The sequence below is a fragment of the Thermothielavioides terrestris genome, chromosome 5 (genome assembly GCF_000226115.1).
Source record: "Thermothielavioides terrestris NRRL 8126 chromosome 5, complete sequence".
NCBI classification, from domain to species: Eukaryota; Fungi; Ascomycota; class Sordariomycetes; order Sordariales; family Chaetomiaceae; genus Thermothielavioides; species Thermothielavioides terrestris.
Window position 1 is genome coordinate 2931259 of NC_016461.1, and position 25492 is coordinate 2956750.

A 25492-nucleotide genomic window follows, 5' to 3' on the forward strand; every position below is an offset into this window, starting at 1 on the left:
ACCAGTTCAGTTTTCATACCCAAAAAGAGAGAAAGAGAGAGGGAGGGAGAGAGAGAGGGAGAGAGAGAGAGAGAGAGAAGTTTCAAACCTTGTATCCGCCCATCCTCATAAAGCAGTACATGAACCATACAAAGCACCGTCAACGCACAGCAGGAAACCCGTTGCTGTCAGTTCCTTCTTACATCACCTCGTTTTTTCCATCTTTCAGCTTCGACGTGCCCTTCCCCACAAGTCTGACTATCCAACTCGAACGGTCTGCACCTCAACCACCTCGGCTCTGCAACCAGACCACAGCACCGATACCCTTTCACCGGCCTCGGTGCCAAAGCACACGAAACCCGCGATGAAGTCCGCGCAGCACCAGTTCGTCACTCAGCTGATTCTGGTTTCCCCACTTGAGGCCCTGCCGATGCCGATGGACAGGAAGTGGTCCCTTCGCACTGCTCGGGCCACAGTGGTCGCTGCCGGACCTCGCCACGGCACTGGCTGGGCGCCTACTGCTATCGTCGCCGTAGGTGCTGTTGTTCTCGCTTGGAGGATTCAATATGTGCTTGCCGGACTCGAGTCGTGCCAGGGCGTTCATGTGCTGCAGCCGCCGCTTGGGGGTGATCGAACGGCGGTGGAATCTGGGGCTGCAGCCGTGGTAGTGGTTGATTGGCGTGGGGTGTAATAGAGGGATGCGGCTAGGTTGTTGAGAGGGGCCTTTCTGGATGCTCGGTAGACGCTGGCTCTCGTTCACATGCAACGGCGGAAGGACAGCGGGGTTGCGAGGCACACTTTGTAGGTCGTTGGCGAGGGGTAAGCGCGAGGATGGGAAGAGTTGGTGAGACGCTGGCATTGTGGAATCTGATCCCTTTTGCCCGCTGTTGGGGAAGGCGATAGCGGCCGCGGCAACGGGTGGATCAGCAACCTCGTGCGACGCCATGTGCACCTGTATAGCAAGTTGTCAGGCGCCTGTCCCGTGCGAGATGAAAGACATTGAAGCATCGTAGCCGAAACACCGCAAATACCTGAAATTTGTGGGCAACCGCACCGTACCTGGCTGGGATTGTCCATCATAAATACTCTAGAGCGTATCGTCAAGAATCGAACGCGCAAGACAACGACGGAGGTTGGAAAAAGTTTCAAGGTCCTTCTTTGTACCCAAGCGCTGTGTGTTGAAAACACCTTAAGCGCGTGGCATGCGCAGAGCTGCGGCAAAGTTCGGTGGAAAACAGTCTTTGTCTCGGTGTAACTGGGTGCCTGGGGGCCACGCGCGCCCGTTTCAGTTGTTGGGGCTTGCTTGGCGACTGCCTGTGTCCAGTGAGGCCCTTTCGTCCATGATGGCTTCATGCACTCTCTGCCCTACACCAGTCCACCAGTCAGTCGTGCGGTTTGGACAGTGCAAGAAGACGAAGGACTGGCTTCGCAGTTGATGCTCTCACAGCCCAAAAGCAGGCAAGTTCCAGCCAATGGGCTTCGAGGCTGTGTATTTTATGCACTCAAGAGCCCTAATAACCAGGACATGATTTGGAAGACAAAATGAACGCTTGGAAGCTCAGTTCAATCTTGTCGTTCAGTAAATCTAGTTGATCTCTGATTTGATCCATTACCCCTGAGCCCCTGATGCCACAGATCCACACCCTCGAGTCAAGCGTCTGGCACGCCAACCCTCGGCAAACCCCAGCACAGCATAGTGCAGGACAGGAGGCCGCAGAAATGATCCCACTGTGCCTCACTCGTGACATCTTTGGTGATGGGATGCTGGGCTTGCAGCACAGGGACTGGGCCGGCACTGTCAGCTCTCCACACCATCAGCAATGGAGCCTGACGATTGGCGACGCCAAGCAGATCCCGCGCGCTGCGGCGGTCATTGGCGCCGACTATGCGCCGAATATGTCCGTTTCGGCCCGTGAAGCAAACCGTCGACCACCCTTGACAACCCCCGCATTCTCGGCGTCTACACCACGGCGCTTGAACGCGGTAGACGAGCCCGTCCGCAGAACAGAACACCAACCCCGAGCGAGAACAAACCGGTAGACACGGCCAGAATGCCCAGCAAAGGAGTCCGCGTGTACACTTACATTGCAGTGCCCGGGTGCTCGATTGAGCTGTCGGTGCCCGGGCAAACGATCATCGTCAATGAGCTCAACCGCTTCTCCAACGTCGACATGGAGGTCGAGTCGCATGCCATCGAGAGCTTCTTGGACAAGCGGGGCCGGTTCACCTTCAAGGTGTACCAGCATGGCAACCAGATCACGGAACAATGGATTTCGGTAAATGCAATAACGGGCAACGCCAGCGGCGGGACCATGGAGTCCATCGCCAACACGCCCTCCATCCTCCACAACAACGACTTCATCGTCTCATACGGCTTCTACGAGGCCGGATCGGGACACGACCTGCTGCCGAAGCAGCACCAGTGCTACATCACGATCGCGCCCAACTACGCCTCCTGGATCGGCAGCGTGGCGCCGCCGGGCTCCGACCTGGAAAACAAGCCGTTCACGCGTCTCGTGCTGCCCGCGGCCCACGACGTGGGCATGAACAGCATGGAGAGCACCGACGCGGTGCTGCGGCGCGTCGGCGGCGCCGTCGTCGGCACGCTCGTCGGCAACAGCCCTGTGCTCACGCAGCTCGCGGACAAGCTGTCGGGCGACGCGATCGCGCTGATCGCGCCCAATATAATCTTCAGTCTTGCCATCACGCAGAAAGACAGCCTGGCGACCATGCTGCAGATCGGGGCGCGCTACTTCGAGTTCCGCCCCGCCCATTTACACAGCGCAGTGCGTTCGTCCGGCGCGCTGCCCGACCGGCTGTACTTCCAGCACGGCGCGATCCCGGGCATGGCGTACGACGCGTTCCTGCGCGACGTCGTCACCTTCCTCCGTGCCCACCCGGCCGAAATCGTCATGGTGCAGCTGCGGTTTGATGGCGTGCCCGATGCGTGCGCCCGGCCGTCGGACGAGGAGAAGAGGCAGTATCTCGACGAGGCGCTGCGGCAGGCGCACGGTGAGCTGGTCGTCGGGAACCTGGACGATATGAAGCGTGCCAGCATCGCACAGCTGCGGCGCGAGAGGAAGCGGCTGATCATGCTGGACGGCGTGGACAGCCTCTCAACGTACTCGGACGAGGGGAACGCCACAGTGACGGGCGACAGCATCGTCGCGGCGCTGCCGAGGGTGCTGACGCCGGACAATCAGCGCGGAAAGGCGTTTGTCAATATCCAATGCCAGGCGACGGCGTCCAACATCCCCAAGGCGGTAGTGTATTCGGTTCTCGAAGCAAGCGCGACGACAAGCTGTCTGTTGGCGACGAAAGGGATCTGTGACTCGAAGACGCTGCCTTGGTGTAGGGACAACGTCCTGAGGACGTGTGAGCTTGATCAGCTTGTGGTCATGATGAACGACTGGATAGACGGTGCCACGGCTGACGTCGCCGTCAACTTGAGCCGGGAAAGGTTGGCGAGGTGATGAACCAAGAATGGTCATGTCGGTTCTTTAGTTGCTATTTGAAGCGAAGCTTAAAGATGAAGCTTCGTGACAGTGGTTACAGATACATAGTTTATGCACTGTAGGAGTGAAGCTATGCTTCCAGGTCCGCTTCATTGACTCTGGCTAATCCTCCACATTTTTTCGAACAAGGAGCAATTGGTAGAGAGGCCCCAATCATACAGTGCCAGTTTCTCTGTAAATTACCGCGCGGCTTTGCTTCAGACTTACGGAGGCAGACAGTCGTCGTTGGGTACCTCCATGAATTTAGGATAGACACAGGCACTTCGTCGTTTGGGCTTTCTTCCACCACGGCAGCCACAGCAGCAGCAACAACCACAACAACAAGAGAACAGAAGCAGCAGCACTGGCGCGATATTTTTTTTTCCTTTCTTTTTCTTTTTCTTTTCTTTTCTTTTCTTTTCTTTTTCTTTTTCTTTTTTTTTCCCTCAAGCGAATGTCAGCTGCTTTCGCGCTGTCGCGGTCAGCAGGGGCAATCCGACTTTTCTTCCCTCTTTCGCCGTGGTGTTTCGACCTCGTTCGGATCGTTCTCAGTTGAGACGATCTCGAGCATTCAGATCGTTCTCGGTTGAGACGATCTTGTTTCGAAACGACTCTATCGTTTCCACAGCTCCCTCGGTACGGTGCCGTCTCTTCCCTGTCTTTTCGCACTCTTTCCCAGCACCTTGACACTGACTACACGGATACAGACTTCAAAATGAGTTCCACAGGTGCCAACCAGCGGGCTGGAGCCCCAACCGCCTCAGCCCAGCCATCCATCCCGGTCTTCTTCAAAGACTGCGTGCTGGTCCACTACACTGGCACGCCCCTTATCGGAACCCTTGGCGGGAACCCTGCCAGAGCTCCCCAGGGTATCCAAGTGCGGGTGATTTCGGCCCGGTACCAGGACTCCAACCCCTATATCGGGATCAACCTCCGCTTCCCGCTGCCGGCGAACCAAGCCTCGAACGAAGAGGCGGGGTTCTTTACAACCGCCTAGCCGAGGACAGCAAGATCTTGGCGCTCATCTTCCTATAGGTGAGCGGTTTACCGGTGTACCGGCTCCGTACCCAGCTACGGATAGCGGACGGCCTATTCGACTAGGTCGCCGAGTACTTCTATAGCGAGGTCCGGTTCGCTTACATAGACTCGTATGCCGTCGACCTGCTACAGTTTCGAGCCGGTCGCCTAGTGGAGACGGTGATAGTATAGCACGGCGCTCGCCTATCGCAGTCTTTATAAGCTACTACCCATCTTCATACAATGCAAAGGCGTCGAGGTCGAGGTCGACTAGCGTACTAGCTCGAAAAGGTCATAGCAGTAGGTCGAAGTAGCCTTAAGGTTCGCAATGGAGTTTGTATAGGAGGATGTCGATCCGAAAAAGATCACTATCCTATCGCCTTACGCCGCCAACGGTATATTGTCTCTGATATAAGATAACCTTTCTACAACGCTTAAATGTTATAGTAGCTGGCAATGGCTGCAGTAGCCCTCATTAGTCGGCTACGCGGCTTGCCGTAGTATAGTACGCTAGCCGACATAGTATATCGAAGCTATCTCCGCCTCTTACCTATAACAACTTTGTTCTCTAGGTTGCTAAAATGAACGTAGGGCGACTTGGCTACAGTCGACTCATTCTAGGGCCAAAAGAACAACGTTATTATTGTCGTTATAGGCACGTCTTTCCCGTTCCCCAGTCCTAGGATTACTAAAGACCTGCACCGTCTTAACGTACTCCTTATACAACAGAGGTATACATTGGTTGTTGTCGGCAACGTCAACATCGAGGGGCCGGGCGGTAATAGCGTGCCGGGCGCTGAATAGGTCGTGGCGGCGGCAGGGGTGGCAGAGGCAGCAGCTGCGGCTGGGGCCGTGGCGGCGGTAGTCGGGGTAGTGGCGGTGGTAGCAGGGGCGGCGGCGGCGCAGGCCGGCAGAAGGAGCCGACCTTCAGAGTTGACAAGGGCAACGGGCAAATCGCCCACATATCGGCTCCTTTCCTGCAGCACATCTACCGCCGGATAGAGGAGACCGGCCACGTGGTGCGGCTGAACGTGGGGGCCGGGGCCATGTAACTTAAGTCTTGTTTTTGTTCTTTCCTTTTTTTCAAGACGACCTTTCCGGACCGTGCCGCCTAACGCCCGGCTTTCCGGACTATACCAAGTGACCACAACGACATGTCGCCAAACTCTGACTCCTCTATGTATCTGTGTGACTGGCATCTATCTGTGGGATGCAGTAAGGAGGATGTGGTGGATGCTGGGAGGAGGGGAAGGCAGTGGTCTAGGTGCAGAGAAGGAGGGACTGGGTCCATTGTGGGCACCACTCACCACACACTATTTTGCTCCCTGGTGAGTTGATCCTCGTTCCGGCCACAGAATCTGTCAAAACACGTAGAGTGTCTTCTAGCCTTGTTGGAAGTGTTGACTTTTACGAAAAGAAACTCGTTTCAACCACGGCAATTACTAGTCAGCAGCCAAAAGCAGCGAATGAGCCTCAAGTTCTATTTGGCTGCACCCTCCGCAATTCCTCACCAGTTGTGGACCTGGCATACACCCGACTTCGGCGAGATCGGCCAGACGGCTTTTGAGGGTCGGCGGGTTTCGCTGAAACGAGCAGAGGACCGCCACAATTGATACAGGAGAGATGCCGATACACACCCGCATGTTTGCATTGAAGGTGTCTATATACACCTCCCTGACTTCTAGCTGCTGCAGAGACACAAAGCTGTAGATGGCGGTGGGTGACGTGCAAAAGTCCCGAAGCTGCGTGGGCGACAGAACGTTCGTGAGTCTGTCTTGGATCGTATTATTCAGAACAATGAAACTGGAAGCCACGCCCAAGCTGCCGCCGAAAACCAGCATCTGAGCTATCAGGCCTTGTCCGACGGCTGGTCGACGAGTATGATTAGCAAGGCGGTCCCGGGAAGTCACTTCCCAACCCTGCAAGCAAATGAAGGCTCACCGTGATCTTCAAACTCAACGGACATCGAAGTGATGAACGTCGCGGTAGAGAGATTCAGGCCCAGGCCGAGGCCGAGAATTACCTGGAAGCCCCACTCTTTCGGCTCGGGGGAGCTAGTGTCTGTCAGAGTTGAGAGAAGTGCGCTCCCGACGAGCATCAGAATGCCAGATATGACCAGAGTCCACCACGTGTTGTTACGCTTGGTCGAGGCGGCACCTCCCAACGCGGAGCCAACAGCCATGCTTCCCATCAGAGGGAGAAGCAAGATCCCGGACTTGACTGCGTCGTACAAGTTGGCAATCTCAGCCCGGAACGGCACATGGACAATGGTAAGCATCATCACGAAGCCGGTACATATTGTACAACTACACAGCGTTAGTACCAACTGCAAACACTGCTTTGTCTGGGGGGTTGGTCATACAGTATAGCGCACATCATAACCCTGCTAGTGAGTATTCTGTAAGGAAACGGCGAGCGGAGGCGGCGGAACCGTGGGTGGTGGGATATGAATCGCTGCCACAAGACTAGCGCAATCCAGGAGAGACCAGCAATCACTAGCACGGTGATTGTGGGACCGCTGTCCCAATCGTACGCCCTAACCGAGACCTGGTTTATGATGAAAACCAGCAGGACAGTCCCGCAAAGAAAGAGCACCGAGCCAGCGTAGTCGATGGCTGAGAAGGGCAGTTTTGCATAGGTCTGGAGGTTCCGAGGCCAGGCAAAAACCAAAACCAGGGCCGGTATAAACGAGCAAGGGCCGCTTTGGAAATGGTCAGTTATTATTAATCATCAGGAGGGGAGAGAAAAAGAAAAGAACAGAAAAGAGAGAATAAGGGAGAGTAAGACACAGAAAGGGAGACAGAAGAGAGAGACAAAAGACAGAGAGATATAGAAAGTAATAGAAAAAAGGAGAGGAAAAAAAGAGAGGAAAAAAAGAGAGGAAGAAAAGAAAGGAAAAAAAGTGATCAATAAGAGGAAAAACAGAGGAAAAATGAAAGGAAAAAAGAGAGGAAAAAAAGAGGAAAAAGAGAGAGAAAAAATAAAAGGAAAAAAGAGAAAGAAAAAGAGAAAGAAAAAGAGAAAGAAAAAGAGAGAGAAAAAAGAGAAAAAAAAAGAGAGAAAAAAGAGAAAATATAAGAGAAGATAGAGAGAAAAAAAGGAGAGTAAGTAAAAAGATAAGAAAAAGAGAAAAAAGCGAGAGAAAAGAGGGGAAGAAAGAGAAAAAAAGAGGGAAAAAAAGAGAGAGAAAAAAAAAAAAAAAACGAGAGACGGAGAAGTGAAGAGTGGGAAAGAGGGAGGTGTAGGGGGATAGGAAAAGAGGAGAAAAAAGAGAAGAGCAATCTAGGGCAGCTTACTTCAGTCCAAAAGCCCACCGCCAAGTCGTATAGCTGGTGAACAGGCCCCCGATGATGGGGCCACAGACACCGGCAACAGCAACGATGAGGCCCACCAAGGCGGAGATCATGGGAACGAGAGAGGCCGGGCAGATCTCGGGATAGACGATCATAGACATCGATTAGAGCCCGGCGCCGCCCCCGCCTTGCAGCGCCCGGAAGCCGATGAGCTGGCTTATGTTCTTGGAAACGGCACAAGCAATGGAGGCGGCTAGGAACAGAACGAACGACCCGAGTATCACGGGCCGACGCCCGAGGGCGTCAGCGAGCCGGGCGATGAGAATAGCACACCCTTGAGGATTGGTCATTTTGTGCTCTTATGCCTCGCCCGAAATCGTACAGCATTGTGGCAACTATGGTGGTATCCATGACGGACAGGAGCAGGCCCATGCCGATGCTGCCATGGGAGTTTTGGAAGTCAGCTTGATGAGAGGTTCTGTTTGGATTCGAGCAAAGAGGGGCCCCGTACCAGGCGAAGATGATCGCTAGCCGCCACATCGGTATTGGCTCTATCCGTAGTATGAAATCATCGGCAACGCTCGCGCCTGGCGGCGAGGGGACATGCCCGTTCGTCTCGTTTCCTTCTTCTTTGCCTATGTTGTCGGGGTTGCAATTGCTGAGATGTTTTCGGTCTTCGCGGATAAAGCTGAGGTTTGAAGTCGACTACCTAGACAGCCAACACGTCAAAGCCACCTACCGTACCTACACAGGAGGTAAGGTAGGCAGGCCACTGGCGACTCAGTCAACCTTGCAGCCCCCAACACCCCATTCGGGAACAGAATCCGCACATGTACGGAACGTGTGTCAGCCGCACGTCCGCTACACTTAATGCAACGTGGCTCATGCCATACATGCCCGGATGTAGCCTAGCCAGCTGACGTTATCATGCACGCCGCGCCCCGAGAAAACCAACAATTGACATGGGGGCGGTTCGGTTGTTGGGCCGTCGTGCCGGTGTGCAGCTGGGCGGTGACATGCTGCAGCCTGCCCGGTCAGTCAACCTCGTGAAGCTGCCCACTTCTCGAACCACAAACAGCCCCATTTGGCAGGTGCCATCCTGAAGGAATCAATTGATTGAACTGGAAATTCTGGGCTGCGTTTTCTTGGGTCTCGGCCATGCATGTCCGCGGTAACCACACTACATGTCTGGTACCAGGTCGGTAAGGTCTAAGTTGACGGCACCTCCACGACTTTCTCCCTTCGCTACAATACCATTGGGCAGCATATTCGGGTCAAGGGGACCGAGTTTGACACGGCACAGCCACCGAGAGGTGACGAGCGTCTCTTGAGGAGCGTCTCTAATGCGAGTAACTCGGGCCGACAGAAGGCCTAAGAGTCGAATGACGCAGCTTCTTGACGGGAGTGAGCAATGGAAACGGCGCTAAGTAAAAACTGGCAGAAGTGGACGGACTGGTTTTTGCCAAGACAAACATAGCCGGCACTATTATCGACTAGTGTCGAGGAGCGCGCTGCCAATAAGAAGACATCCAAATCCACAGCACGCTTATGGGAGGGGGTAGGATGTTCTTCCGGAAGACGTACCCCAAGAGGCCATAAGACGAGCATCATTCCCTCCAGGAGCGAATATCCCACACGAGACATTGCGGGCATCATGGCGTCCGCTTCAGCCGCCAACGCCGTCACGACCCTGCGCACGGCTGCGGATGAGGCGGCCGACACCGCGAGTGCTGGCAGGAACTGGGCGGCAGAGAAATTCCGAGAATGGCCAAATGAAGCGGGGGTGAGCAGTTCCCGAGATACTGCGGGCTGACCGTGAGACTGAGATTTCGCAATCAGTTTGAGGGCCTGACTGAGCATCGAGGGCCCATCGAGCTGACGGTTCAAGGTCACATACCGGTCTGGGCCGCCGGCATCCTGTACCGGACAGGCCCTGGCGTGCGCACCGTCGACGATACGAAGTCGGGGGCTTTCCATATCGATCACTGGTTTGACGGGCTCGCCCACACTCACAGGTTCGAGATCTTCACAGACAAGACGACTGGCGACGGCACCCGCGATGGCGTCTCGGAAGCCACCCAAGTCCGGGTGCGGTACTCTTCTCGTTTCCAGTCGGACGCCATCGTCAAGGACATCAAAGCTGCGGGGAGGTTCCCCGCCATCTCGTTCGGCCAACGCAGCGACCCGTGCCTGGGATTGTTCTCAAAGTTCATGAGCAATTTCCACCACCGAAATAAGCGCCTGGACAACTATCCCGTCACGGTCCAAGCCGGGGTGCCACTACAGAGACTCGCCAAAGCCAGGGAAACCGCCGTCCCGAACCGCAGCCAAGGACATCGAGCCAGCCCCGGTCCAGTGTTCCTCGGCACTGACACAGCTTGGCTTTCCGAGATCGACCCCGAGACCATGGAACCGCGCGGGCCGCTGCACCCTAAACGTCTCCATCCCGACCTCAAAGGCGCCGTCGGTCCCGCGCACGCCATGGTAGACCCGGAGACCAACGACTACTTCGGCGTCAACATAGACGTGGCTCTCTCGGCCACCTATCGCATCTTCCAGGTCAGCGCCGCGACGGGAGAGACGACCATCCTGGCCACCATCAAGGAGAAGCCGGCGTACATCCACAGCTTCTTCCTGACGCGCAACTACGTCGTGCTCTGCATCCCGGTGTCGCAGTTCGACGGCCTCCGCGCCTCCTGGGAGGGCAGCCTGCTGGGCGGCCTCAAGCCGTTCGACGAGACCGAGCCGTGCAAGTGGTTCGTCGTCGACCGGCGGCGCCGCGGGAGGGGCGGCCTGGTCGGCGTGTTCCGCTCGCCCGCCGCCTTCTTCTTCCACTCGGTCAACGCGTTCGAGGACGACAACGGCGACCTGCTCTGCGACCTCGTCAAGTATCCCTCGACAGATATTATTCGGGCTATGTACTACCGTATACTCCTCAACCACGGGGACAGCGCGAAGGAGTTCTGGACCGATCCGAAGACCGCCGGCAAGCGGCAGCAGCTGCACCTGGCGAGGTACAGGCTCCGCAGTGCCGAGTTTCAGGCGCAGGAGGGCCACAGCCCGACATGGTCCTCGGTTCCAGCGGCGGAGCTGGAGTTCGAGATCGCCGGCCCCCACGCCGGCGACATGCCCACCATCAACCCGGCCTACGCGTGCCGGAAGCACCGCTACGTCTACTGCCTGATCAACCGCGGCCTGAGCACCCTGTTCGACTCCATCGCGAAAGTCGACACGCACACCCGGCAGGTGGTGAGCTGGTCCGGCGGGGTCGGCCACAGCCCCGGCGAGGCCATCTTCATTGCGCGTCCCGGCGTGGGTGAGGACGGCCAACGGGTCGAGTCCGAGGAGGACGATGGGGTTCTGCTCAGCGTCGTGCTTGACGGATTCCAGAGGAGCAGCTATCTCGTGTGTCTCGATGCTAAGACCATGACGGAGCTCGGGAGAGCTGAGTGTGGATTCGCGGTGGCCTTCGGGTTCCACGGCCAGCATATAAGGGGCAAGGAGGAGAAGTAGGGGGCGTTGGCTTTCTCCTTGCCCTTGTTGCGTCATCATGTTATTCGCCTTCTCTTCCCTTTGTACGGTCCAAGTCGCGAGCAACAGTGTCAGGTTATTCCAAGAGGCTAATCCACCTTCTCTGTACTCCCTCAGTCGTACCGAATGGCTCGTCTTGGACTGCATAACAACCGCGAAATAGCAAACATACCGAACGTGGACGTCTCCGTTTGTAAACTCGCGCAACAATTGTGGCGCGTACGTGGGTTTTCTCCCAAGGATGCTCCTGCTACCAATACAGCGCCATTACCACCCAGCAGGAAAGGAAAGCCTATGTTATTGAACTGCCGTGGTTTGGTGAGTTTCTGTATTAGATGCTTCAGCTTCACCGCCCATAGCCGGCAGGTAGCTCTACAGAAAGCACCGTGGGCGCAAGGTTCGAATTATACGCGGCCAACTCAGCCGGTGTCCGTTCACCCCCTGCCGGCAACTCTGTCGGGCCCCATCCAGCTGCAGGGCTTTTCACGTCGGCGCCGGGCGAGATTCTCCCCGGGGTGTGTTGCACACTCTGTTGGGGAGCTGAGCTGTGCCGCCGCAGGATGTACACGACCGCAATGACGCAGAATACGATGAGCGCCAGTCCACCGATGACTCCTCCGACAATTGCGGGCGTGTTGTTGCTGCTGCCGTTAGCTCCTGTTTCCGCTGGCTGGTTGGCGCTGCTGTCGGTGTTCCTGGATCCGGACGCTGCGGCAGATGCCAGAGATGTCGACGCAGCGGTGCTCCGAGCCGGTGACGACACGGTCGACTCTGGGGAAGCGGATGAGGAACTGAGCTGTCCCGCTGAAGTTGGTGGCGACAATGTGGAGGCCGCCGTGGCGGCATCCCTCGGAGAGACAAAGTAAGTTGCCGTGCCCGCGGTCCGAGCGCAGTCCACGTAGTCGTAGGACTGATCAGGGCCAAAGATCAAAGTGGCCGTCGAATACATGGTCTGGTCGGGCGTATCGCCTGCCCCGAGGTCGGGACTTCGTATTGTTGCCGGCAAGATAAGCGAGCGTCCCGTGCAAATGAAAATCACACTGCAACGGACGTAGAGAGAGAAGCATACACCTCCCATGTCCATGTTGTGACTTGGGGGTTGTCCCGCAGGCTGGTTCGACCACACCCTGTACTGCACGGCCCGGCGTCGAAGCAGAAGGCGCCGAGTCCGCAATCGGTTGCTGAGATGACGGTGGTCGGGCAGAAGCCCCAGATGCCATGCTGCGTGTCGACCCGGCAGTCGTAGCCGGCTGGGGCGACCCACGGGCGGGATGGATCGCCGTTCAGGAACCCGCATGTCGACAGTATTGTGCTAACGTCTCTGCCGAGGAAGCGGTGTGGTGTGGGAAAGGCAGGAGCAGCAGTAACGAGCGCAAGGGCTGTCACATGTACTGGAGACATGAGGGCCGTCGTAAAGGTTGCAAGGCGCACAATGACACTGGAAGACATGTTGAACATGGGCGCGATATAAGATGTAAAATAAAGGACTAGCCAGCGTCACTGTGTCCAGTGAGTCCAATGAACGACAAGGCAACCCGTGAATGGGTGGAAGTCGAGCAACACGACATGAGGAACGCAAAGAGGAGTTAAATCAGCCAGGCAAGTGCGCAGAGGTCTTGTTTAAGGCTCTCTTACCCCATCTGAGCTTCTGGTGTTCTTAAAACACTGGTTGCAACGTATCTCCCGTTTTGTGCCATCCAAATCTCGCTAGGTGTGACATGAGCTGCACTGTCGGTACCTAACTTTTCGGCAATAATACCTGGCCGGTATGAGCCTCTGCTGGACGGGTGCGATGGAAGTCATTGTCCCTCGTTGTATCTCGTACTGTGTCCTTCCTTGATGAAGGGGCCCTTTGTCCCTTGTGTCACACAGTACCTAGGTTGTGTGTTCCGGCGGCAGCACACGCAATTCCATTGGCTCACAACCTCGCGATGCGCGGATAGCCACGCTTCCACACTTCTGTTATCTTTACGCGGCCCGCTTTTAGGTACTGCAGGGGCTCCCAGGTTCAGATTGTTGGTAGCAGTTGTTGCATGGCCATTGTGGTTCTCCATGGCCGCTGCCAACTTCCAGCCCCTCGCGATGGTAAAGAGAAGCCCGAGGACTGCAGGCGCGCTGGCTCTCGACGGCGCAGGGCCCTCTGAACAATCTGGAGGATTTGCCTGTCCGCCATGCTCCGCCCCAGATTCAGCGTGATCATTTTGGCGCAAGTCGCCGCCTTGACCCTTCTTGCAGTGTATTTTCTACAGCTTCGCTTCGGTACGCCGGACCCGATCCACGGGGGCCACCGTGGTGCTCTCGATTCCCTGGAAGTCTTAGTATCACCAGACGGTATGTTGTCCTGTCAGCAAGCATGCCCCAGCATCCGGGCCTCCCATATCTGACTGCAGCACTTCCAGCCATTCTCTCTTCAGAGAACTTGACGGCCTTTGTCCGCGCCATTCTCAACCCCGTCGATGCCCGTATCCCCAAAGTCGATTGCCCCCGTCCCAATGCGGCGCGATACGCTCATCTCCAGGCCACGACAGGTTCAGGTCCATCGCCTTCGCTACCTCGCTATTTCTTCGCGCTCAACCTCCGCAACTGCCTCTCTCTCCTCCCGCAGCTCCTCGGGAGCATTCTCGAAGCAATCCGTTTCCTCGGCCCCGCGCACTGCGCCCTCTCCATCGTCGAAGGCAACTCCCCCGATGGCACTGCCGAAGTCATTGCTGCCCTCGAGCCCGAGCTTGCTAGATTGGGTATCCAAACCTACTTCACCCTCCATAATACGATCGACCCGCTCGCCGAGGGCAACGACCGCTTCTCGTCGCTCGCTACGCTACGGAACCTGGCCCTCGCGCCGCTCCTTAGAGGCGGCGCCGCCTCTACAGGCCCTCCTTCTACCAACACCGCCGCCACACACAATGGAGACAACGACGACGCGCCTACCACCGTGCTCTTCATCAACGACGTGGCCATCTGCGCCGACGACATCCTCGAGCTGGCGCACCAGCGCGCGCGGCAGGGCGCCGACATGGCCTGCGCGCTGGACTGGACGGGCGCCGATCCGGCCATCTTCTACGACGTGTACGTGGCGCGCGCCATCAACGGCGACCTCTTCTTCGACGTGCCCCCGGACACGGTCAGCTGGGCGCGCGCGGCGGATCTCTTCTGGAACGAGCCGGTCGCGCGGGCCCGCCTGGCGCGCCGCGCGCCGTTCCAGGTGTTTACCTGCTGGAACGGCGCCGTCGCCTTCTCCGCGCGGCCGCTGCTCGAGCGCAAGGTCGCGTTCCGCGCGGCGCGCGCCGACCGCGGCGAGTGCCACCAGGGCGAGCCGCAGCTCTTTTGCAAGGATCTTTGGTTTCATGGGTACGGCAAGATCATGGTCGTCCCGAGCGTCAATCTGGAGTACTCGGTCGAGAGGGGGCGGGAAATCAAGAAGCTTAAGGGGTTTGCTTCGCAGGCGGCTGCCGAAGAGGACGACGATTTCAGGATTGAGTGGCTGCCGCCACCAGACCTGGTCAAGTGCATGCCAACTTTTAATGATCAAACTTGGCGACCTTGGAACGAGACACTGGTTTAAAGGACAGGGTAAACAGGTTCAGGTTGAGTGGGACCTGGACGCTATGTGGCTTCGGCGTAGAATAACACCGAACATTTGAGCAACACGCCGGGACCATCGCTATTATTCCCATATTCCATGGGGTCTCCTCTCCTTGTGGCATTATTGGAGAACCTTTCCGCCCATGTATCCCGAGATTCCAACAGCCGACGGTCTCTTGGCGTATTTATCGGCGAGTGTGACTGGATCAATTCAGCTTCGTTCTCGGACCGGCAGGATGGCGATCTCCTGGCCGCGCTCAAAGCATTCCTAAGGTCTCCGCGGGAATGGTCGGCGATGGCCCGCTCAACCCGAACACTGAGGACTAGCTCCTCGGCCAGCATCGCTTCTGGGGCAGGAATTTCAATCTCATGTCAATCCGATGGCCTGGCAGAAGGTTTGCCCTGACAAATAACGGCTATATGGCGATCGTAACCGGTATTGCCAAGCCCGGAGAGAGCCGAGGACTTCGAGAGCTCGGATGGATGAGCAAGAAGATGTCATTTGCCGGAAGTTGTTAAAGATAGTGCTGAAAGACATCAAAACCCGCGTCTTTGTTTTCCAACCGTCTATGTCACCTCTATGAAAATCAGCCATCTCGGGGGCATCCTGCTCTACCATGATGATGATGCACCGATATGCACAAGACCGCCCGTATCCCTTCTAGCGTCGCACTGCAACGGGAACCCCGAATCGACAACTTCCCCACTGAAGCCGCCAGCCCCTGAAGCCTATCCAGGCCATCTCTTCCAGGGCCACCAAACCGCCAACCCGGTGATTAGTCGCGATCCGAAGACATGTTCAGCCCATCTCCCAAGCCGGCCTCGACGACGCGCTCGTTGACAATCACCGCATTGCTGCGGTTCGACGAGCCGCTGCTGACGCCGGCCTTCTCCTCCTCGTCGCGCGCGTCCCGGCCGCCGCCGACTCCGGCAGCGACGTCAACGCCGACCCCGGCAGCGACGTCAACGAGGCCATAGTGCATCGCATACTCCTCGATCTCGGCCGGCTGGAGGTGCGGCAGCTCCTTGGAGGCCTTCACGTACGACATGTTCTCGACGTGGCCCTTGGCGAAGATGATGTCGATCTCCTCGAGCGAGCGGCGGGCCGTCTCGGGGTAGAAGAAGTAGATGACGGGGATGAAGCAGGCGTTGATGGCGGCGAAGAAGAGGTAGGTCCCCCATCTAATGTTAGTAACCATGATGGGCGTGACCATGACGACGAGGAAGTTGAAGAGCCAGTTGACGCACGTGCTGACCGCGTTGGCCTTGCCGCGCGTCTTGACCGGGTTGACCTCGGCCGGGTAGAGCCACGGCAGCGGCAGCCACGTGGCGCCGAAGAAGGCGATGTAGGTGAAGAGCCCGACGGCGGCGCCGCGGGCCGGCATGGGCCTGTTCGGGATCAGGCAGGCGAAGGTCAGGACCATGCTGAGGCACTGGCCGACCGTGCCGATCAAGAAGAGGCGCCGGCGGCCGACGCGCTCGATGACAAACCAGGAAGTCGTCGCGAAGATGGCGTAGACGATCATGTTCACGCCGCCCAGAAGGAGAGATACGTTGTGGGTCTGGTGAATTGACTGCTGGAACAGAATTGGAAAGTAGTAGATGACGGCGTTGCAGCCACCAATCTGCTGCATAAATTGCGAGCTGGCCCCGAGCAGCATACGCCGGAGATGCTGCGTCTTGCCGCCGGTGAAGAGCGTCTTGAGCGGCGTGCTCTTCTGACCGTATCCACCGGCGGCGCGCAGCGAGTCGATGATGACATTGCGTTCCAGCACTGTGTCCTCGCTCCCGACCTCGTATCCGCGGATGGCCGCGATGACCCGGTCGGCATCTTCCACACGCTGGTGGCTCAGCAGCCACCTCGGAGACTCGGGGAGGAAGAGCATCGGAATGGTGATGAACAATGCAAAAACGATCTGGAAGGCAATTGGAAACCGCCACACGAGGTCGTCTGGCCCGAATGACGCCCCGTATTCCAGCCAGTAGGCGATCAAGGTGCCGAAGGCGATGGTGCCGCCTTCGATGCAGATAAGTAGACCTCTGTTGCTCGTCTTGCTACACTCGGCTGTCGTCTGTCAGCGCGGCAATTCCTCCCGTCTGATCAGGTCGTCTTGGGCTTACTCACCTTGGTAAGTGGGAACAGTGGACGTGTTGATGCCGTTACCGACCCCCATTACAACTCTTCCGCAAATGAATTGCGCGAGAGGGTTTTTTCCGGGGAACGCCGTGATCTGGATGATGACTCCGAAGAACATGGTGACGGCACCCAGGATGATTGCTCGACGTCGGCCGAGTATATCACCGACGCCGAGGATGAACATCGCGCCTGCAAGACAACCAAGCTCATAGATGGCGGTCACAAGCCCCTGCATCGTGGAATCGTCCTTGGTTGCCGTGAAGACATTGTTGAACGCGGGAGCGGTGATAATGCCGGACATCACACTAGCGGAGAAGTGTCAGCGAAGGCGAGTACGCGGGCAGGACGGCGAGGACACTCGCCCTTGGTCATATCCGAAGAGAAGGAACGCCGTTGTCGACACAGTTGAGATCACTAGCGAGAGGGGCCTGCCCGAAAGGCCCATAAATGTGGGAGGGGTCATTTTCGACAACAGAAGAGGTTGAACAAGTCGGGAGGCAACAGCCCCGACCCGAATCGACAGGCGGACAGAGGGGTCCCTAAGTAGGACCACGACGTGGCTGTCTCGTGCAACAGAGGGGCAGGGTGGAACGGATGGAGCCGTGGCCGCAGGGCGGTATCAGCCACCGTGGGGAAGGTTTGGGAGGAGTTGAGAGGATTCCGCCTCTTAGATGTGCACGAGTTGGCCGAGGTTGATTTCCGAAGTGGGATGCATGTTCCTGGATGGCAAAAATGCAACATTAGACGATCTTGCTCCGGCGGGGGACGGTGCAAACATGCGCCAAATCCCGGCTTCAGGATTGGGATCATCGGCGACACAAGTCCTATCCCTGCCGGAGTGCTCCAGATACGACGGTCATAGGCGGGCCGCGCGGCAGTTGTCGCCCAACGGCAGACCCTCCCAGGGCCCGGGAGGCCCACCGCGGCGGGGAGTGAGGTCATCCCGTGGATGCTGCAGAAACGGCAGCTTGGGGTCGCTTCGGCACCGTCAGACCGAGGCTTCATTCGGGGAGCGACTTGACGTCCAGATCCAGGGCAAAGAGGACTTCGCTCCTCAACCGCGGTACAGAGAACCGACTGTCCGTGGCATTTTCGCCGAACAGCCGAGCAATCACACCTCGCATCTACCACATGAGCGCGTTCGGCACGTAGGGTAGCACAGGAGATCTGCATGCTTCTCGAAATGCAGAAACGGCCGATGGTTGTCGGATCTGAACCTGGAAGGAGGCAAGAGGCTGCTTGGCGCGGGAAAACAGCGGAAACGAACTCGGGAGGTTACGCTAGCGCCGGGTTTTGTCCGCCCAGTGGAGCCAACGTCGTCACACTGCCTACCTCTACCTACCAGGTAAGGTCCCACGCGAGTCAGGGCTGCCCTTGAGTACTTTGCCGACACCCTTGTGTGAGGGTTCAAAATGGGTCTGTTTTCGCTGAAATCTCTTCAACGAGGTTCTCTTTAGGGACACAACAGTTAATCGTAGCTGCATTGCGCGACAGCTTGAGGCCGGAGAAGTGGAAAATATTAGCTTTTCTGAAGGTACCTGATCTGAGGTGCATACTGCGTATATCAAGGTCCCTCCCAGGTTAGGACACGTCACTTGCGCAGGTCTGCGGGGAGACGACTTCCAATGTTGGTATGAAACCTTCAACCCCACATTGCACAGGATGAGTGCCACCTGCCTCAAACGCCCAAGTTTTCTGTTTTCTGCTTCTTCTCCGCTCGGGTTTCCAACTTGCTCCATACTTCGTCATTCCTAAATCTTACCACAGTAATCTGCGGAAGACCCTGATTTCAGCTAACGCTACTCTCTTTTCCAGGTTCCAAGCTGGTTCGTCCCCAGGACCCTACGGCCCTACGAAAGCAAGCACAAGCGGTCGCCGAGTTCCGGGCAGGTTCACTTTGCCCAAGAAGGGGACACACATTGCTTACCTACACAATGCAGCACCTCATCCAGCGTGCAGTCAGCAATTTCCAAGTGCTAAGTGTGTGCCAATGGCAGCATTTGTTCACAGGGTTTTCTTCTTCCCGCCATCACTACTACTGGCAGTAGATCGTTGCCTGGGCAATTAATCTGTCGGACCCCGACAGCGCAAGGCGAGTCGGTGAGTCTTGGCGTCGATGGCGAAAAACGGATCCGTAGCACTTTCAAGGATAAAAGCCAGGTGCACGCAGACGGCAATTCTGTCACAACGTGAGCGTAACTTGTCGTCGTGTTATGCACTATGCCCTCCCTTATTTCCAGGTTCTTTGGTCGATAGGTAAAGTCAGCGAGACCAAGTTGTGATTGTTCGTCAGGCTACAAAACAAGCGACAGGCGGTTTGAATTTCTGGGTAAAAGCCGCCCTAACGTCGATGCCGAGGCGAGTCTCAATCAAGTTCAGTCCCGATCTCAAGTGCCACATTGCTGCGAGTCGCCGATGGCGATTCACGGCGCCACCAAATCTCCCTCCCGCCATCGGCCCCCACTCCGAAGGGCCACAGCAACTGATCCCGCTGTCCTTCACGCCGGTTCCGAGTTTGGGACCTGACTCGTGGCGAGGGAGGCGGATCAGCATTGCCAAAGCCGCTCTCGGTCCATCAGAGGAAGCGGCCCCGCCCCGGACGGGGCCCAGCCGGCGACCTCAAGGGGGAACACTGTGCCAATTGTCACCTTGGGGCTTTCCCTTCCGCGAGAAGGTGACCTTGAGCCTCTCTGGCGGTACAGGATTGGGACATCGGGCGCTTTCTTTGGAAAACCGCCGCTTTCCTGCTACTCCCACGACCTGCCCTTGCGTCGGGTTGGACGGAGTCATGCAGTGATTCTGACAGAGGTCTTCGAAACTTAATAACCCAGGGAGCAGGCCCCGGTCGAGGAGAGCAGCACCACGGGTGCAGCGTGAGAGACACATAAGTCTCTCTTGCTCGCCGGCATGTTGTTCCTCAACAGTGATTTGATGAAAACCCAGCAACGAGACTCAGGGGTGGCACCGTCGGAAAGGAGATAGGGGACGCCCATTTGATTAAATAATAGTAAATAGTTGTCGTCTCAACACCTGGATCATTATGTACTCCAGTGCGCAAAGTGCCAGTGATGAATACGTGGAATCCGAGTAGGGGCGCAGACGGTAAAGCCACACCATGCCCACAACAGCTCGCCAAGGAAGGGCTAAGCCACGGCTAAGAAGAGAATGGATCGACAACAGTTGAAACGCCCCGGAACAGGGACAAGGACAAAGGCGAGCATAGTTGTTGTCGAAACCTAAGTATAACTATTCTGTTTGTTTTTCATCTCTAGGCCGCCTGGCCATTCACTCCTTCTCACACCCCTACCGCCTTCAAGCGGAACGAAAGCCGCATCCACGGGCACAGCAATCCTCCCTCACTAGGGGTTGGCAGCCCGCTTCGCGGGCTACGCACAGCCATTTCAATCCTTTTTCTTGGCAGTGCCACAACCACCCACTTTTTCTATAACCACCCACTTTTTCCACACCTACACACCCACCTTTTCTAGCGTATACGACATTCATCCTATAGAACCACGTATATCCGTTGCGGCTCGGCTTAGCGGCGTATTTATAAGCATTTACTAATCCGTTACCTCTTTTCTAGGCTTTTCCTAGGCTTTTCCTAGGCGATTAGAGCGAGTCTAACGTATATATAGAAGCTACCTACGTATAGAAGTAGAATCGCTATGCCTAGAAACTAAAAACCTAGATCCTTCGCAACGAACCGACTAACAACTATATCGTCGCCAACTAACTAGCTATTGAATGTAACTATATATATATTAGCTCAATTGCTATATATAAATAGCGATTTTTAACGACTATTAGATGCCTCTTATACTTTTGGACAACGAAGTAGACTCGCCTCTACTATCCGTCGAAGTGGATAAAGACGTCTAATATAGCAATACCCCCTATAAGCTACTTATACCTATACCAACTACTATAGCGACAGACGTATAAGAGGAAGATAACGAAGCTAAAGATATAGCTATAGAAGTGTAAAGAGAAAGGAATAAAGGTAGCGAAATAAAAGTCTTAGTAGGTATCTTTACGAAGGACGTTATCCTCAAGGCTATATAAAACTTTCCTAAGTGTTACGGACCGGGCTGTACCCGGGCTGGGTATGTGGGGGCTACGCCTAGGATCCGCGGCGGCCCCAGGGCGGACCCATAGCGGGCCCACCTCGCACCCAGAATAACGTCGGCCCGAACCCACTCCCCGAGCCCCTGAAAACTCTACGTACAAGGACCGTAGCCTATACTTCTCCTTTTCCTTTCCTTAAGGTAGTTGAATAGAACATCGTACGCTTATCTATAAACGCTATAAGGCTAGTACATTACAGTTCAACTACCTTCATATAAATGGAGTAGCTATTACTTTCAGGTATAGACGAGAGTAGTATACTAGGCGTTTCGACGTCGGCACCGAGCAGGCTAGACGCTACTATAAACAACCTAGGCGTCCTATAGGTCCTAGACCTAGATTAGGTCTATAAATACTTCCAACTCTTATAGGAGACAATTGTACGTTAGAATATAACTATTAAGGAACTTTATATAGCCTAGATTACTATAGCTTAGACTATAAACGCCCCTATAGTAGTAAACGCCTAGGCTTCGACGACTAATACTATAGCTCTAGTAACTCCCTAAACGTAGTAGAAGCGCCTCTCTATAGGACAACCCTTCGACGGTAAAAAGGAGCTCTTTACTACCTAGAGGGCTACAATAGTATACGTCCTAGTAGTGGACTAGGACTTTATTAGAGGTCTCTATAACCAATAGATATTCATTTAGAGGAACTTTAACTAGGGGGTCTAGGCCAAGGTCGTGGCCTTCTATAAATCAAAAGGACCTAGCTACAACTACGACCTAGGAGCGTTTCTCGAGTATCTTACGATAGTCTATATAGACCTCTATAAGTAGGTTATAGCTTTGATAGAGCTAGATATACTCTGCTAAGGAGACAACGAGCTATTCTCCTCCTTTATTATTTATTTTAAAGCGAAGCTATTAAAGGCTAGAGGACTCAATTAGAGCAACGAGGTACAACTTATTAGACTATAACAATGCCTTTCCCTAAAGTTAAAGTACATTGTAGTAGGATAGGGGGTCCTATAGAACAACTACGTTATAGCCGTTATAAGGTACTACGAGATCGCTATCGACCTAGAGGCTCTCTATCTAGAGGAACGACACTAGTAGTCCTAGGGTAAGCGACCTAGGCCCAATATAGATATAGAGAAGGATATAGATAGAGATATACCGATAACTAGGATCAATACAACCTACACTGCCCTAACCTAGGGAGGAGCTAATAGGGGTCGTAGAAGAAAGTAGTAGCGGAATAGAGGAAAATGAAGTATAAATATACTATAGGCGAAGTAAATAAGTAATAAAGTATATATAGTACGCTAATAGGCTAGAGCCTATATCCGTTGTAGGTGCTAGGGCCACTTTATAGCTATTTGTCCTTTCGCCCTAGCTAAGAGACTAGCTCCTTAGGTTGATATCAACAAATTGGAGGCTAAGGAATAGATAGAGGAGGACTCTCCTTCTAAAGAGGAGAAGGGAAAAGAGTAGCCCCTATACAAAGTCTCGTATAGGGGCTGAAAGGACCTAGCTACTTATAAAACGAGTTCGTAAAGATTAGAGAGAGAATAGATAAGCCCCTCTTTCTTATCTTTGTTTTTCTAAACTCCTCTAGTTTTATAAATATATAAGTAGATAGTAGATACTAGAGCTATAGAGCTATTAGCGAGAGAGTATATTAAAGATTAAGGATTGAGCAAATAAGTCTATCGACTCCCTATACCCTAGGTATTGTAGTTAAGGGGGTATAAATTACAAAGAAAATTATATATATCGCCTATATTACAATGGATATCAATAGGTAGATCAATGCTACTATATTCTATATAGTACTAGGGCTAGCCTACAACGTTATATTGGGGCTCCCTTAGATAAACTACTATAAAATCGTACTAGACCTAGCTAATAAGGTCTTTACCGTCAATTTATAAAGCGGCCTATAGGTATATAAGTGCTCCTTATAATAGAAGGAAGCTAACGCTACCCTAATTATAGGCGTGGTATTTATAGGCTTAGCCTATAGGGTATAAAGGAAGAAGTTTAAAGGGGTATAAGATATATTCCTCGTTATTAATATCTATAAGATAACTACTATACTAGGAGTAGCCGTCTCCTAGCCCAATACTAACCTAGACCCAAAGGTCGCCTTGCCAAAGGAGCTATATAACTTCGCTAACCTCTTCGATAAGAAGAAGGCGAACGACCTCCCCTCCTATCGAAGGAAGGCCAACTATTATATCCGTCTTAAGATAGGCCTAGATAGAAAACCTCCTAAGCTTCTATAGGGACCTTTGTATAATATACCAAGGGACTATCTCCTAGAGATTTGGAAATAGGTTATAGACCTATTGGATAAAGGATAGATCTAAGTAAACTCCTTATTGGTAGCTGCCCTAGTCCTCCTTATAAAGAAGCTAGGAGGAGGATAGAGGTTCTATATAGACTACTAAGCCTTAAACAAAATTACTAAGCAAGACTAGTACCCGCTCCCCCTAATTAAGGAGACTCTTCGGTCCTTAGCTAAGGCCAAATGGCTTATAAAGCTAGACGTTAGGGCTATGTTCTACTATATCTAGATAGTTGAAGGGGATAAGCACCTTATAGCGTTTCGTATAAAGTTTAGACTATTCGAGTAGCTAGTCTACCCCTTTAGGCTCGTAGATACTCCTATAACGTTCTAGAGATATATTAACAATGCCTTTGGTTTAACGCTAGAAGACTATATAACGATATATCTTGACGATGTTTTAGTATATTTAAGTAGGAGCTAAAAGGACTATATAAAGAAGGTATACGAAGTTCTCTAAAGACTGAGGGACGTAGGCCTTAACCTAGACCTTAAGAAATATATATTTGTAGTAAAGGAAGTTAAGTACCTAGGGTATATCGTAGAAGCTAGGGTCTATATCCGCCCTAACCCTAAGAAGATTAAGGCTATCTGTGAGTAGGAGGTACTCTACAAGGTCTAAGGAGTATAGAGCTTCCTAGGATTCGCTAATTTCTATTGCGACTTTATCCCCAACTTCTCTAAGAAGGCGGCCCTATTAATACGCCTTACCTATAAGAATGTCCTCTTCCGCTAGGGCAAAGAGGAGTAGGACGCCTTCGATACGCTTAAAGCTACGTTTATATCAGAGCCGATCCTCGCCTAATAGGATCCTAAGAGAGAGACGATTATAGAAGCGGACTATTCTAGTATAGCACTTAGTAGATACTTATCTTAGTAGGGAGAGGATAAAGTTCTTTACCCTATAGCCTACTACTCTATAAAACTAAGCTTTACCAAATATAACTATACTATCTATAACAAAGAGCTATTAGCTATTATCTTATATCTTAAGGCCTAGTCGACAAAGCTTTAGAGCGTAGTAGCCCCCTTTACTATCCTAACCGACTATAAGAACCTTAAGTATTTCACCTAGCTATATCCAATTAGTAAACGGTAGGTCCAATAGACAGAGACGCTCTCCCTATTTAACTTCGAGCTAAAGTACTAGCTAGGATCCTAGGCCTTATACCCTAATATATTCTTTTAGTGTAAATAAGACGAGCCTAAAGATAGCTAGTATATCGTTTAGCTACTCCCTCTGATTAAAGTATACTAAACTAGCGTATAGGAGGAGGCTAGGTTGCCTATAGGAGAGACACTCTTCGAGGATAAGTAGCTTATAGCCCTATAGGACGAAGGTATTGTCAGAGATAAGCACTATACTTACTAGCTCTAGGCTATTTACAATAGAGCTTAGAAGTTTCTAAAGGAGGCGAACGTAGTGTAAACCTAGATCGTAGACTACTCCCTTAATATATAAAATATACTCTAGTTCTATAGTCGTTTCTAGCTCCCTATATAGGAGCCCCTAACTACTATAATCATCTAGTAGATCTATAACTCAGTTATATCGAGATACCTAAGGTACAATAGGCTATTTAAAATGCTTTAGAGAGATTACTACTAGGACTTTATATCGTCCAATGTAAAGTAGTTCATTAAGAACTATAACCAGTGCTACTAGAGCAAGATCTCCTAGTAGCTACGTCAAGGGCTTTTACAACCTTTGCTTATCCCTAATCGCTTCTAGAAGCAGATCTCTATTGACTTTATAACCGACCTCTCTATAAGAGACGAAAGGGCGCCTAGCTACCTTATAGTGATTATCGACTGCCTCTCTAAATATATATAGCTTAAGGCGATATACTTAATAGGAGTAGAAGAGTATACCCTCTAGTTCTATAACGTATAGTAGCGCTTCTATAGGTTCTCAACTTAAATTATAACCAACTATAGGTTAGACTAGTTAAGTAGGTTCTAGACTATACTATATAAGGCGATAGGGGTAGAGCAGCTCCTATTAACTTTTTACTATCCCTAGACAGATAGGGGAA

The 25492-nt window shown here is 53.4% G+C and overlaps 11 protein-coding genes across 11 annotated transcripts; 6 read left to right on the forward strand and 5 right to left on the reverse strand.

The window, feature by feature from the left end:
• Positions 1 to 372: 372 nt before the first annotated feature.
• On the reverse strand, positions 373 to 925 carry THITE_156816 (uncharacterized protein; the record flags this gene model as incomplete). The annotated part of the gene is made up of 2 exons (XM_003656912.1): positions 373 to 440; positions 499 to 925. The coding sequence occupies 2 exons, from the start codon at positions 923 to 925 to the stop codon at positions 373 to 375; spliced, it is 495 nt and encodes a 164-aa protein (XP_003656960.1).
• Positions 926 to 1854: 929 nt separating this feature from the next.
• Positions 1855 to 3634, forward strand: THITE_2122265 (uncharacterized protein). Its single transcript, XM_003656913.1, has one exon. The coding sequence runs from the start codon at positions 2031 to 2033 to the stop codon at positions 3450 to 3452; it is 1422 nt and encodes a 473-aa protein (XP_003656961.1). The 5' UTR covers positions 1855 to 2030; the 3' UTR covers positions 3453 to 3634.
• Positions 3635 to 4188: 554 nt separating this feature from the next.
• On the forward strand, positions 4189 to 5542 carry THITE_2092127 (uncharacterized protein; the record flags this gene model as incomplete). The annotated part of the gene is made up of 2 exons (XM_003656914.1): positions 4189 to 4451; positions 5320 to 5542. 2 exons carry the CDS (start codon positions 4189 to 4191, stop codon positions 5540 to 5542), a joined length of 486 nt encoding a protein of 161 aa, XP_003656962.1.
• A 124-nt stretch (positions 5543 to 5666) lies between these two features.
• THITE_2132082 (uncharacterized protein) lies at positions 5667 to 7944 on the reverse strand (the record flags this gene model as incomplete). Its single annotated transcript, XM_003656915.1, has 6 exons — positions 5667 to 5693; positions 5805 to 5848; positions 6022 to 6357; positions 6432 to 6796; positions 6853 to 7191; positions 7787 to 7944. 6 exons carry the CDS (start codon positions 7942 to 7944, stop codon positions 5667 to 5669), a joined length of 1269 nt encoding a protein of 422 aa, XP_003656963.1.
• A 3-nt stretch (positions 7945 to 7947) lies between these two features.
• On the reverse strand, positions 7948 to 8881 carry THITE_2092129 (uncharacterized protein; the record flags this gene model as incomplete). The annotated part of the gene is made up of 5 exons (XM_003656916.1): positions 7948 to 8007; positions 8117 to 8222; positions 8295 to 8418; positions 8739 to 8809; positions 8844 to 8881. 5 exons carry the CDS (start codon positions 8879 to 8881, stop codon positions 7948 to 7950), a joined length of 399 nt encoding a protein of 132 aa, XP_003656964.1.
• Positions 8882 to 9327: 446 nt separating this feature from the next.
• On the forward strand, positions 9328 to 11585 carry THITE_2122267 (uncharacterized protein). Its single transcript, XM_003656917.1, has 2 exons — positions 9328 to 9566; positions 9623 to 11585. The coding sequence occupies exons 1-2, from the start codon at positions 9438 to 9440 to the stop codon at positions 11294 to 11296; spliced, it is 1803 nt and encodes a 600-aa protein (XP_003656965.1). The 5' UTR covers positions 9328 to 9437; the 3' UTR covers positions 11297 to 11585.
• Positions 11586 to 11660: 75 nt separating this feature from the next.
• On the reverse strand, positions 11661 to 12763 carry THITE_2147420 (uncharacterized protein; the record flags this gene model as incomplete). Its single annotated transcript, XM_003656918.1, has 2 exons — positions 11661 to 12283; positions 12448 to 12763. 2 exons carry the CDS (start codon positions 12761 to 12763, stop codon positions 11661 to 11663), a joined length of 939 nt encoding a protein of 312 aa, XP_003656966.1.
• A 904-nt stretch (positions 12764 to 13667) lies between these two features.
• On the forward strand, positions 13668 to 14876 carry THITE_2055684 (glycosyltransferase family 69 protein; the record flags this gene model as incomplete). The annotated part of the gene is made up of 1 exon (XM_003656919.1): positions 13668 to 14876. The coding sequence occupies one exon, from the start codon at positions 13668 to 13670 to the stop codon at positions 14874 to 14876; it is 1209 nt and encodes a 402-aa protein (XP_003656967.1).
• Positions 14877 to 15360: 484 nt separating this feature from the next.
• THITE_2122268 (uncharacterized protein) lies at positions 15361 to 17797 on the reverse strand. The gene is made up of 3 exons (XM_003656920.1): positions 17396 to 17797; positions 17022 to 17338; positions 15361 to 16961 (listed from the first exon to the last, which is right to left on the reverse strand). The coding sequence occupies exons 1-3, from the start codon at positions 17494 to 17496 to the stop codon at positions 15673 to 15675; spliced, it is 1707 nt and encodes a 568-aa protein (XP_003656968.1). The 5' UTR covers positions 17497 to 17797; the 3' UTR covers positions 15361 to 15672.
• Positions 17798 to 17809: 12 nt separating this feature from the next.
• Positions 17810 to 19830, forward strand: THITE_2132087 (uncharacterized protein; the record flags this gene model as incomplete). Its single annotated transcript, XM_003656921.1, has 7 exons — positions 17810 to 18181; positions 18223 to 18378; positions 18849 to 18923; positions 18974 to 19013; positions 19120 to 19133; positions 19274 to 19289; positions 19346 to 19830. The coding sequence occupies 7 exons, from the start codon at positions 17810 to 17812 to the stop codon at positions 19828 to 19830; spliced, it is 1158 nt and encodes a 385-aa protein (XP_003656969.1).
• Positions 19831 to 23820: 3990 nt separating this feature from the next.
• Positions 23821 to 24057, forward strand: THITE_2056304 (uncharacterized protein; the record flags this gene model as incomplete). Its single annotated transcript, XM_003656922.1, has 2 exons — positions 23821 to 23869; positions 23933 to 24057. Coding segments are annotated over 2 exons (174 nt in total), but the record flags the coding sequence as incomplete, so codon positions are not given.
• Positions 24058 to 25492: the final 1435 nt, after the last annotated feature.

What these genes read in the sequence shown, in the direction of transcription:
- THITE_2122268 (XM_003656920.1), bottom strand. Translation starts at nt 17,496, where the DNA reads ATGACCCCTCCCACATTTATGGGCCTTTCGGGCAGGCCCCTCTCGCTA. An exon ending in CTCTTCGGATATGACCAAGG is followed by an intron (nt 17,339 to 17,395) that starts GCGAGTGTCCTC and finishes CTTCTCCGCTAG; the next exon opens with TGTGATGTCCGGCATTATCA. An exon ending in CACTGTTCCCACTTACCAAG is followed by an intron (nt 16,962 to 17,021) that starts GTGAGTAAGCCC and finishes GACAGACGACAG; the next exon opens with CCGAGTGTAGCAAGACGAGC.
- THITE_2122265 (XM_003656913.1), top strand. Translation starts at nt 2,031, where the DNA reads ATGCCCAGCAAAGGAGTCCGCGTGTACACTTACATTGCAGTGCCCGGG.
- THITE_2122267 (XM_003656917.1), top strand. Translation starts at nt 9,438, where the DNA reads ATGGCGTCCGCTTCAGCCGCCAACGCCGTCACGACCCTGCGCACGGCT. An exon ending in AATGGCCAAATGAAGCGGGG is followed by an intron (nt 9,567 to 9,622) that starts GTGAGCAGTTCC and finishes TTTCGCAATCAG; the next exon opens with TTTGAGGGCCTGACTGAGCA.